The sequence below is a fragment of the Sinohyriopsis cumingii genome, chromosome 16 (genome assembly GCF_028554795.1).
Source record: "Sinohyriopsis cumingii isolate HCF-2022 chromosome 16, ASM2855479v2, whole genome shotgun sequence".
NCBI lineage: Eukaryota > Metazoa > Mollusca > Bivalvia > Unionida > Unionidae > Sinohyriopsis > Sinohyriopsis cumingii.
In genome coordinates, this window is record NC_142976.1 from 10,835,154 (window position 1) to 10,848,853 (window position 13,700).

Below are 13,700 nucleotides of genomic sequence, written 5' to 3' on the forward strand. Positions count from 1 at the left end.
AACATCGTTTTCATTGGCTATTTGGCTCGTGCATGAGCAGAAAGGTAAAAGTTGGAGTTCTTTATTTTTTCATTTTTTTGCTAAACAGAGCCATTTTTTTGTATCGAGACCACTCTTTATTCCAAATGCATATCTTATCCTACTTTTTGCAAAGGCTCATCTATCTGTTTGCAGTTCATACTGGTTTGCCTTAGATTTGAGACCAAAAAGTCTAAAATCCAGACACAAATCGGATTCCGATCACTGGTAAATTTTGGGTAGAAAAAAGTTGGGTCCAAAAAATGAGGTTTTTTTTTAAATCTGTATTTTGTAGTGCACTAGATATTCCAGATTATTTGGCATCATTGTAGAGCTACATCTGTCTACCTTTCTATAATACCACCCACTTTAGTGTATCATGCATGACCATGACGCTACAGAGCTCAGCAGTAGGCTACTACCTCCTGCCACGTTAACTCATCGCTAGGGGTTAATGTGTTAAAAGATTTATTGTCCATATCATCCTGACTATTTTAAAATAGCTTGATCAAGCAGATGTTTAGCATCACACAATATGTGCATTTTAAAGTGTCTGTGCTAATATGGTAAAGTTGGTCTGCTTCTCTGACCAAATTCACTGAATCTAATACAAAACCTGGATCAAAATCAAACACGGCCAATGCACCATCTGGATTTTACCACAAACAATTGTATTTCCATAAGCTGTGCCTTTAGTCATTAAGTCTGTATGTTAAGGGTAATTTCCACATAAGACTTCTAGCAAAATCATAAGGGTTGGCACATCTATATTTTATGTAATACAGTAAGCATTTTATGTAGTACAGTAAGCACTGTTTTAACAAATGCGTACATCCTTAGTACATACAAAGCTGTGAATGGTGTAGACTCAGATCTGCCACTGAATAATATACCCAGCACTGTATCATGATAGAAATGAACTGAAGCCTACAGGTGCATTATGGGATTGCAGATGGATAGATGGGGCCTATGTTGTTTACTGTATCATCATAGAAATGATCTGAAGCCAACAGGGGCATTATGGGATGGCAGATAGATAGACTGGGTCTATGCTGTTTACAGTTCAATGTGCATCTTAACAGACAAAAATGGCTTTAAAATGAAAATTTAAAACCTTGTAGTAGTCTCCAAAGGACCAGTTTCCCAACATTTCAAAGAAAGTGTGATGGTAGACATCCTTTCCGACATCATCAAGATCATTGTGTTTTCCTCCTGCTCGTATACACTTCTGTGAGTTGACAACACGAACATACTTAGCAAGGTCACTGTTGGGATCCACAGTTCCAAGAAATATTGGCTTGAACTGCAACAGAAAAAGCATACAGTTATATTCTGTATGATGTACCTATATACATGTAGGAATATACTCAGTACATATCTAAAAGAGGTTCAGAAAATTTGAGGACTGTTGTTATTTGTTCCATTAAAGGCAGTTGTATCCTGGTACCTACAATTATCTATTTAACTACTAAACAAACTTTCAAATTCAATACATTTTTGCCTATCAGATGATAGCAATTTTTAATGTTTGCATTTGTATGCTTACTTGGTAGTATAGTCTGATTTATTGATCTACCCCTTAAAATTGAATATCATACTATGTAGAAAGGCACTCCCTGTAAACAGTCCAAACAGTCACTTCTGATTTCTATATATTTAATAACGAATTCAACCAGGAAAGCACAACATACCTGAACTTTCCAAACTTGCACAAAAGATATCAAACGACAGCCAAATTTCAAAGAAAACACGACATCGCAAGTGCCATGCTAACTTGGCCTTTTGCAAATCTGATCAATACAGGGATGTAAGGGACCCGAATATTCAAGTCAAATGCAAGTGAAATTCTCAGAGTATGCACTATTTCTGCAGAATAGCTAATGGCTATGCTTAGGTAAATGGGCATGAAGCCAGATGATTAATTAATAGTTAATTGTTCTTTGAGATGATGACTCAAAGCAACAATTCTTCTTTAGAATGTGTATTTAAGCACCTGCAACTTTTCAGCAGATAAACAAAGCCCTTTGTTGTTTTAATGGCATTTAAATTGGTGATGACACATCCAATGAATCATGAAAGTAATCAAAGCTTTCTCAGATTCTGAGTCTGATAATACTGTCCAATTATTAATATGCAATGATAATAATAATAGTAATGTCAGTATGTGTGATTTAAACTATAGTTTTAGTAAGCACTGTTAAGAGAGCAGAAAAGTACTTCAGCTCGTAAAAATTAGTTGGCAAAATCAGATTTCATTTTTTTCAGGTAATGGAAATGTGACAAGTGACACTAATGTTTATAAAAGGCAAAACATAGAGGAAGTTGAGAGCACAAGTGAAATCAATAACAACTCAAAATGCACATTTACTGCTGGCTCCACCTCAACTACAGTGAAGGATGCAAAATAAAAATGGCAGCAGAACACAAGCTTGAGAACTTCATGACCAGAGTGGCAGAAGTTCTTATGCTTTTAAATATTGAAATCATATGGTATATTAAAAGCAATCTGTGAAATGTATAAAACTACTGGAAAGCAAAAATCTTTTCACTTGAAATGAAAACACTAACTTGCAGATATTAGCCTTGTGCTGACATGAATTTAACCCAGATCATTTCAATTGCTGTTTTGAATTACCATGCTGTGCAAAAGAGACAGAAAATCACATATGGTGTTGAGAAACTAAAAATTTGTGCAAATAATGATGACAGCAAAGCTGCAGTTTTGTACAGTGAACAGTGCAAAAATCAGTCAAAATAATGGAGGAGCTACCTAGACTTTGATAACCATGCATGTGCATTTGTTAAGTTAAACAGTAGAAACTAATAAAATAAAATCTGACAAATTATTTTGCATGAGCAGAGTGCAGTATAATGAAAGTTTTTTTGACAATTACTGAAAAAGCTTTTTTTTCAAACAGGACCGAACAAAGCTGAGAAATGAACCACCAGATATATAATAAAATAATGATCATGTACTTTTTTCACTTTCCTTTCAAACCTTTTGAAAGCAAGGGACTTGGATTCTTATGTAAGAGACACTGAGAAATAGGATGGGGACTCCTGAGTTCAATTAATGAAGATGGGGACTCCTGAGTTCCATTAATGAAGATGGGGACTCCTGAGTTCCATTAACGATGATGGGGACTCCTGAGTTCCATTAACAAAGATGGAGACTCCTGAGTTCCATTAACAAAGATGGTGACTCCTAAGTTCCATTAATGAAGATGGGGACTCCTGAGTTCCATTAATGAAGATGGGGACTCCTGAGTTCCATTAATGAAGAGCCCAGGAGTTCTCATCCTGAAAATGTTGAGAGCAAACACTTTTAATACACATGTACAATTTCAGTAGAAAAATGACATTAGCACATTCTGTATTTACTTCACAGAGCTTCAGTGATATTTGTATTTTTGTCTTGAGTGGACCACATCAACACCTCAGAACTGTAAAATACATGAACCTAAAAGAACACAAAGAAAGAACAAGACTTTAGCTCTTTTGTCTTAACCTGCTGCCATACATTAGTGGCATCTGTCTGCCAGAATATGGTAATAAATGAGTTTAAAATATTTTTAACTTAACTGATCAGTGCTTTGAGAACATTTACAGCACTAAACATTCACTAATTCCTGGAATATAGCATATCCAAAAAATGGACATGTGCAACGAAACAATGATGTTAAATTTACAACCATGGACCTGACCGTGTATTTTTCAGTTTACTTTATGTATGTGATACTACCACGATGCACAAAATCTGAGAGACAATCAGCATGTTACAAATCAAGACATGGCTGACAATGCCCAGCTCCACCAACAAAGCGCTGTATATAACTGTGAAGAGTGTCACCTGATTCATGCCAGCATTGGTAAACAGAAGTGTTGGATCATCCAGAGGAATGGTTAACGAGGAGTGGACATAAATATGTTTCTTCTCCTTGAAGAAATCTACAAACAGTTGTCGAACCTCCGCTGCTGTTGATGATGGGTCCATTTCTTCTTTTCGTTACTTCAAACTGCTTGTGCTGCAATTATAAATTAATTAAATAAATTGAGATACCAACAAGAATGACCTGCAATTACATGTGAGAGATTATATGCTATATACCCCTGTTGACATCACGCACCATATATATTTACATCCTGTTTTTATATTATGCAACATGATCTGAAAAGAATGGCAGTAAGAAGCATAACAAGTTTTATCCAAGTATCTTACAAAACAATTATTTATTACTTATGTGTCTAATCATCATTCAAATAATAACATCACCAAATCTGCACCAGAAAAAGTGAGAGTGACCTTGACACTAACAAGATTAAAGTGATAGACCAGGGGTCAAGCTAGATTTTAAATTTTAGGAAGAAGTGACTTTTCCATTTGGACAGAACAGGGAGAAGTGAGTTAACAGGAAGAAGTGGGACCTGAAGAGGGAGAAGTGAGAGCAAAGCAAGACATGCAATATATATATATATATATATATATATATATATATATATATATATATATATATATATATATATATACACACACACACATATATATATATATATATATATATACTTTATTGAGTTCAATCTATATTATAAACATATCTGGTGCATGTTCAAAAATTATCATATTCATTGTAATGAATTCTAATGGAGTAACTAGACTATAGTATTGTAATTGCAAGTTAGTACAAATGCTTAATCATATACCCTTAATCAAGAATTTTTCATTTTACTTTCTTAAAGTTCATTATAAAATGATATTAGAAAAATCTCTAAACCTTTTTGAAACAACCTCTGTACCATGTACACGACAGCAATACACATCTGTCAGATAATACTGTTCGTCTTAATTTCTTTGTTGCTGATAAAACTTTATCGTTAAGTGTTCACAGACAACACAGTGAAGAATTTAAGTCAGTATAGGAATGAACTAAACCCTTTTTCTTCAACTGAATCGACACAGCCAACATGCAAGTGCATATATTTTTCAAAAGAGGACTTTTCTAAAAGTAAACATCCACTTTATAGTTCATTGCAACAGTCCATTGATAGGATTGCATATTAAAGATTTTACTATTTGTCTACATACTTGGTGTAACATAAGGCATGGGTTAAATAGTATTTGTTTTGCTATTTTTATTTTCTTCGTATTTTCAAAAATATGAGTAAACTCAGAATACAACCTTGACCTTATGGCAACTCTTGAATTCCACAACATAGTATTGTCCCATATATATCTGACCTACATAATTCCATTTTAAAGCTAAATCTTTAGTAACATCATATTTAGACTGCTTTCTATAAACTGTATAATTTCCTCAACATACCTGCCCAATTGTTTACGAAAAGAGACAATTTAATAAAACAGCTATGTCAATTATGATTTCTCCATGACAGGTTCACTTATGGCTCCAAACTGATTTTTATCAGAAAAATAATGTACATGCGGCAGTTAAAGTATTCATGTTACTAATTATATTCTTAAAACTCAAATTGCTATTTACATACGTTTAAGTTTAGAAATTGGGCAACAGTAGTTGCTAACTTACTCATGAAATGGTTAATGGTCAATCAGCTATCAAAACACATGCCTGTGAATGTGCTCAAGTTTGTCGGCCTTAAGCTATATATAACATAACACTGGATCTAACCTGGCCAAGGCAAGGGAGCATCTAAAAATGGACGGTGATTCAAAGTTCCTCATGAAAATCACAAGGCAAAGTTCTTTCACTTTCCTAACAGAAGAAGGCGACATTTACATTTTTTGGGGGACTTAGTCGCCTACTTTGCCTGGTAACGTGACCCCTATTATATTCTAACAATGTATCATGTGAAATAAAGGATCTATACACAAATAATCTGTTGGCATTTAATAAGTATACAGTACATATAAACGCTAAATAAAAGTGCTGATGCATGCAGTGACATTACAGAGTATAGAACTTGTAGAACATAGCACATTATGAACTGAACACATCATTGAACTCTACATTGCAAATGTGAGGTTGCAAGGGTCCAATCTAAACTCACCCCAGGGTGTAATATCCAGCCCTGTCCTAACATGTAAGTTATAAAGTAGACAGCTAAATGTGACTTAGATGAAAATACTGACAGGCAGTGATCCAGCTATAAGAAATAGAAGGATCTCCACCAACTGCTATCCTGGTCCCTCCTCTTTTCTCTTCAATAGTCCTCCCCTCTGGCTCTCACCCTGCTCTCCTGGTCCCTCCTCTTTTCCCTTCAATAGTCCTCCCATCTGGCTCTCACCCTGCTCTCCTGGTATCTCCTCTTTTCCCTTCAATAGTCCTCCCCTCCACTTCTCACCCTGCTTTCTTCCCGTCAATACTCCTCCACTTTGGCTCTCACCCTGCTCTCCTGGTCCCTCCTCTTTTCCCTTCAATAGTCCTCCCTCTATCTCTCACCCTGCTCTCTTCCCTTCAATAGTCCTCCACTCTGGCTCTCACCCTGCTCTCCTGGTCCCTCCTCTTTTCCCTTCAATAGTCCTCCCCTCTGGCTCTCACCAGATCACCATAACTTAAAATCACATTGTTTTTATTTATTCCACTTATTTTTGTTTATTTACATAGAATTATCACAAGAACATGCTGTCTGTTTTTTTTCTTTCAAAAGAATGAAATTCCAAATTTCATCCAAAGCAACAAGTCCTTTTATTTAAAACTAAAATGCTCCTTTGTTCCACAATGTGTCCCTTCCTTCAATAAATGTGTTCCTTTCACTACAAGTGCCCTTCTTAACCAACTCTGTAAGATTCATAGCTGGAACACTGGGCATGTGACAATGAAGATAGTCACATGCCCAGCGTATGCAACACACTTTCTAGTAATGACATAAGTAGCGTGACCCTGCTATAGCATGCTCCATTAGATAGTCCTGATATGGCTCTCAAAATTTCTGACATTTTTCATATAGGAATTTTTTAAGTACAAGAAATAATGTGTAAGATGTTTATTATTTTCGGGAAGAGATTGCACATAATTTAAAATACAATACAAACATAGCGTGACTCCTAAAATTTCATATACATGTATGTTTCTCGCGTAAAAAAAATTGTAAATTATAAGTATGAGAAACAATGTGTAAAACTTTATTATTATTTGGGAAAGAGATCGTGTCTGAATTTGAATATAACAATCATTTTGTTGCTCCTTAAATTTTACAATTTCACCAATTTCTTGAAGTTTTGAGCCAATATAAAAAGCATCAATGGAAATATTGCTATATAAACCAAATGGCTAAGCCTTTTAAGAACTCTAAGCTTAGTTTATAGCTGAAAAATCTTACAATTATTGATCACTAAGTCTTCTTTGTTTTGTCTTCAATGCATTTTGTGTATAATCATTGCTCAAACAATAGCCAACATGTTTGTTCTTTAAAATGAGTACACAAGCAATGCATTTTGGGTATAATCATTGCACAAACAATAGCCACCTTGTTTGTTCTTTAAAATGAGTACACAACCAAGCAGCAAACAATGTGGTGGTTGATAAAAGGATCTCGCCGGATTTTACATATTCAATTAATGTACGTACATTGTTAATCACCAAGTCAATCGCTGAGCTAAAACCTATAAGGCAACAATTTATATAACCTTTAAAAAAACGAAAGCCCGAGCATGTGCATGTGGCTTGGTGGTGTTGTTAGACGCAATCAGTTGACCAGTAAATAATTTCATCCATTCCCTATCAAAATGACCCCATTGTTGACTGACAGTTATTTTTGCTGTAGCCCATCAAACAAATAGGTGTGAAAGTGCTAATCTATCGGCATATACATTGGATAACAGTAAAGAGAAACATAAAGCATTTAAAGAGAAGCTTGAAGTACTAGATAGGATTAAGCAATCACAATTAGCTACAGATTTAGGTGTTAACCAGACCACCATCTGAGGACAGCAAATGTGCAAGTAATAAAAAAGCAGATGAAAATCAATCCATTTTTCAGAAAGAGAAAACAATACAGTATTCTGATTCACCGATGAGAAAATTCCAGTAGTATGAAATTTATACACAGTTTACTAACCTTGGAACATAATGAAACGTAAATGTGGTTCATCTTTCTTTATGTAATTTTGCTATTATCTTTCTCCATTGAATTCAGACACATAATTATCTGTGACAAAATTATTGAATATTTTAAACCTGTGTACATAGTTTTTATGCAATTACTGATTCACTATATGCAACATGATTGGCTGGTGAATGCACAGGGTTGATATTCATGCTACACTTTTCAGCCACAGAAGCCATTTTATGTAATGATGCTGAGACTTAAATATATTCGTAAATTATATTAGCCCTATTTTTAATCTATATAAACATGACAATAAAACAGTTTCAACATGTATTTTACATTTCAAAGCACAAGAATAATTATTAATAAATATATACACGTGAAGTTCAATTTATAGCATATGAAAAGCAAGAATGAGTAAGAATGTTTTTTATAACTGATAATACAAAATACTGCTTATCATACATACTCGCGTATAAGCCCGTTCGCGTATAAGCCAACCCCACCCCCAACTGAATTGGTAAAACTGTTATAAAGTGCATGACCCGCGTATAAGCTGACCCATAATTTCTAGACTACTGGTACATCACAAGATGCACAAACTTTAAGTCTGAATGCTGCATCATAAGCAGAACGCTTTCTTTTACTTCCAATTCTATTCATTTTATCTGATTGAATTGAATATAAACTTCTAGAGAGATTAAACTGAAATAATTTCTTATAGTGGTAGTATACTATTTATATACCTTATCCTGTAATTATTTCCATGTGTGGTTGGTTATCAATTTGTATTTGATAATTATTTATCATTGTTGTTTATTTGTGGGTTTTTTTTAAACTACCGGTAGTTTGATCAAAATATGATTGGTTTCAGCATGGACATTATTCAAGTATTGTGACAGTTTACAACTTTTAGCAGTATTGTGACAGGTTTATAACTTTGAGCACAAACCATGTCCACTATCATATCTCATTAAACAATACATCTGAGAGTCGGCATGTATTAGTAAAGTCATTGGCATTGTGCAACAAAACAAACCTATTATCCCTGAGGCATTTACCACAGATTAAGCATATGGTAGCTATTGTACAACACTCTACCGCTAACAAACCACTTTGCTTTACAAACAACTAAACAACAGTAGTATATAAACTGTGGCTGCCGATTACTTCTAAAACACCTGTCAAAGAAATCCCACAAATTATATTGTTTTACAATTATTCACGCTGACTCGTATATTGCCCTGTTATTTACCCTTCCTAAGCGTGCGCACAACAAACCCCTATGGAGCCTCTCGCTATTGTTCCTTTAAGACTATCATACATGTATTTCTACTCTCGATCAAAATGTTTGTCGTATATACCTTCAGTATCGTAATTCTTTTATTTTTTTTAATGTAGGTTCTTTTCATATTTACACTGAAATAAGCTAGCGTGCATTTGTACGATACCATAGAGTTTAATGATTACTGATTAGCTGAGGGTTAAATACTTGACTGGAGATTACTAATATGGCGGTTCTTTTGGAAAACACACATACCACCGTGGCTCAAATAACATGTATGGCTGCATTTTCTGGTGGATGGACATCTGTCAAATAGATGTCAAAACATGTTTTTCATTCATTATCCTACCACTAAAGTTAGAAAAAAATATTTGTTTCACTTCACGACAGCACAAATCTTATGAGCCATGTGGCATCATTAGGCATGTGATCTCATCTTTGGCGATCGACAGAAACAATAAATACTGAAAATCGAAGGAAAAAAGCGTTAAAAATTTCAGACTTGGACCTTGGTCCGCAGATAAGCTGACCCCCTTTCTTCCAGGCCTTATTTTTTTCCTAAATTTTTTGGCTTATACGTGAGTATATATGGTAGTTATTATGAACAATGTCACTGACACATCAACAATATCCACCTCATTTTTTTCCCTGACCATTTCTTATATGCCTTCCTGAAACCAAAATTCACTGGGCCTATCAATAAAAATTCTCATTAAATTTTTCAGAGTAGATATACCCATTGAATTTCGTAAGTTTTTTTAATATCTGATTCTGGTTACTGAATCCCCTCTCACAGTCTGCAATAGAAATACTAATAACTAGGTAGCTGCCTCAGATGCAGCTGGATATAAATCTTTGCTTTTCAGAGATAGATTAGCCACATTCTTTGTGCTTCATATAAACCTGCTTTATAAAGCAAATTTTTAATTTTTCATTGATATAAGTGACTTTGGCCTGTTACAGTTGATGGCTGGCATCCTTGTAGCGGTATCATGTTAGGTGGCGTTCTACAGTTTCGTATTTTGCATAGGGTTAGGATTTTAAAGAAAAAGAATTTCTCCGGCTTTCCTCACTGGTTATACTGGTTATTTAAAAAAGACCTTGTATATCTTAGGTATAATGCAAAGAACCTTTAATTCCCTTTATTTTGGTGTATGAGTGATGAGTGTACTATGGGTTATAGAGTAAACAGCTTGGCCTTACTTCAGATGTGCACCTTTCAAAAAAGTGCTAGCTCTACTTGGTCATTTTCACTTCCTGAACTTCAGAGGTAAAAAATTTAAAAAAGAGCTGATAACTTTTTTTACATTTTATATATTTGGTAATTCATTCATTGCACTTTCAGAAGCTGGTATTGTCTAGTCTGGCAAAATTCATTTTCTTTATTTTAATAGCTGCTATGTATAGTGTACTTTAGACTAATTCAGGCTGATTTTTTAACACAAGGGAGCAGTCATTTTAGTTAGCAGTGTGCTTAAATCATGCAAAATTTTCAAAAGTACAATATCCAAAAGAAATATCATCCACATTACATTAATGTAGCATAGAGGTATGCCAACATTCTCTCCATTGTGCATGTTTTAAATGCAAACTACTTCAATTTACATACATCACTCTCTCAAAAGTACATATTATCTGGTGAGCGCCCCTTTATTCAGTTAAGTTCAGACCACAAAAGTGTTATCTAAGTAAATAATCCCTAAAACACTAAGCAGTCCCAAGAGCGCCTCACACTCACAGTAAGCTATAAATATAAATTAACAACATGTGCAAATGACACCAAATCTTTTTGCCAACCTGTTCAACAACAGAGTATATCCCCCGGTAATTCCTTATTTCCTACTAATAGAGTATATCCCCTGGTCATTCCTTAGTTCCTACTATTCACATTTAATTGCTTCTCAAAACCAACTAGCAGCTTGCAGTTTGCTGCAATCATGTTCAAATGATATCTTATTCATCATCTACTGACATGATCCACTGACTGCAGCAGATAGTGAAAACAGGTATTAAATGGCCTGAGTCACTTGTATCATTGAAAAATTTAAAATTTACTTTATTAAAATTTGTCGCCAGCAACTTTCACTATTTTGCTAGTCAGTACAAAATTGTGCCACTTTCAAAATTCTTTCGCATTTGTTGCCAAATGCGAACCCTAGCAAAGGCCCTGCATTAAGGGCAAGTAGTGATAATATTTTAACAATGGCAACTGTGGTGGCAATATTTTACCAACCAAACATCATGTGAAGCCTTCAGGTGCAAAGCCAATGGCACTATTACTTTTCATTCCAGAAGTAGCAATCACAATATTTTCAAGATAACTTCAGTGGTGACCTTACTGGACATCAGATCAGTACCATATTCATTTAGGTTCAACTAAAAAACCATGACATCTGGTGAAAACCACATGGCAATATTTTTGTACCATCAGGAGATGCAAAAACCAGATTGCCATAAGGTCACTGGTAAGGATGAATGAATTACAGAAAGTATAGTATGGCTAAAGCAATTATTGTCAATATAGGCTACCAACTTTGTGAGATATTCTTGAAATTTGGGCCCTCGAACATGCCACTGCTTGTTCAAACAGTAAAACGTTGAATCCCCATCCTGCATATATGGGCCAACGTTTTTCACTTAAGGACACCCCTTCCCCTAAACATAATGTCTAAAATACTACGAACCTTAGAACGAAACGCCGGCTGAAGTACTGAGTCAATTTTATTTTTGTTCGCTTATTATTTCCTTCCTGGAAAAGCAAAAACCAGATTAAACCAGATTCTCTTCCTATTATTTTCTTATACCAAAATAACCAGATAATACTCCACAATATGAAATATTAAGAATAATATTTACACGAAGACGACCGATGGCGAGGGTCTGTGGATATCTTAAAGCTCGTTGGTGTCTCACTGAATCATTGATTACTGCCTAAATAATAAACCAAATGTGTCCAAAATGAATGACAAAACACATTTAAACAGAAACACGGAAAGTGAAACGCGTCATAAATTATAGAAGTCACTGACCCGATTCGTCACGAACCTCGGCCCTCTCGTGTATAGCGAAGTTTGGATAATATTGCATCATTAACGCATGCTGGTATCGTGTGTGACTTTAGAGATATTTAGAGACATTATTTCATACACATTATTTTCTTACCTGACGCTTTTCTTCCTGGAACACCAGGATATTTGTTATTTTATACAAAGTGATGTCAAAACCTCAACGTGCTTCAATAAGGCTATTCAGACCACCTCGGCTATTTCTGCGAGCCGAAAATATGATTTACCTCGTTATGTCTCTTTGGCGGTGCATATGTCAATAATGTGTTTTTCCGATTTTATCCTACACATCCTTATATCTCCCATTGTACTATAAAATGTACAACATGTCCAAATAAACACGGTTTGCCGGATGATTTATCCATTACTTTCATTATACAAAACATTTATATGTCTCAGCTTAAATGTTAATTACATTTAAGACAGGATAAGACAAAATAAATTTTATTTAAAATCTGAACGAGTTCTTAAAACAACAATTCAACATATACTCTAATGAACCTTTTACAAACATGACGTTCAAAAACCCCAGTAACAACCTTTCATCAATTGATTGATTGATGAATTGACTGGATTTACGTCGCGTAAGCCTTGAAGGGCATGTGAGTCGGGTTTATTCCCGCACAGCGGGATGCTAAATCTTACGGGGGGGGGGGGGGGAGAGAGAGAGAGAGAGAGAGGGAAGGAATTAGTTACACATCCTCCATGCGTTTATGTGCTCAAGGAGCACTGCTAATTTAGCCGTCAGGACGTAGGACTATATGTCTCTAACGACCTGAATGAAGGGCTTTCATGAGTGGGAATGTGCCCAACACACACTCATGTTAACAATGAGTTGATTTCAGTCCGTATTTTCGAGGTGTCGACCCAAGCAGTATGTAACGCCCGTGACGTCACATGGGACACCTAGTTTTAGGCGGGTGGAAATTGTTCCACATATCTGGCGTTATACGATGTCCGAGAGAGGCAAGAGGGCAAGGAATTCGGCAAGCCAGCCATGGATGTCGTGCACTCCCAAGAACGCCAGCCCGTACTTAGTCAAATTTAGTCTAGTTGTACTAATGGACAATACAAAATGCAAAGAATGTGTTAGCCATCTGTGCAATTGGGTCAAATCAAAACAAGTTGTAAAATTTTCCTACGTCCTAACAATCGTAAATTTTTTAGTACATAGTGTACATTGTAGATGCCTTACAAATTTGTTATAACTAATATGTCTGAGCGATATATACAAAGTTTGGTCTCTGTTAGGTCATAAAAGGTTTGAATTTTGAACCGGTGGAATGACGGATCAAGTTAGTGTACAA

At 35.2% G+C, this 13,700-nt stretch overlaps 1 protein-coding gene across 3 annotated transcripts in view; it reads right to left on the reverse strand.

Moving 5' to 3' along the window:
- Positions 1-12,631, reverse strand: part of LOC149779940 (alanine--tRNA ligase, cytoplasmic-like) — an 83,208-nt gene extending 70,577 nt beyond the window's left edge. The window contains exons 1-3 of one of the 3 annotated variants that reach the window (XM_089936632.1): positions 12,491-12,631; positions 3,869-4,043; positions 1,133-1,321 (exon numbers count right to left, since the gene is read on the reverse strand). In XM_089936632.1, the coding sequence (XP_089792758.1) occupies positions 1,133-1,321; positions 3,869-4,012 (333 nt within the window). In that variant the 5' untranslated portion in view covers positions 4,013-4,043; positions 12,491-12,631. Of the gene's footprint in view, positions 1-1,132; positions 1,322-3,868; positions 4,044-12,012; positions 12,074-12,184; positions 12,333-12,490 lie in introns of those variants that run through there. The other 2 variants (XM_089936633.1, XM_089936635.1) reach the window with 2 other exon arrangements.
- Between the last annotated feature and the right edge of the window lie 1,069 nt (positions 12,632-13,700).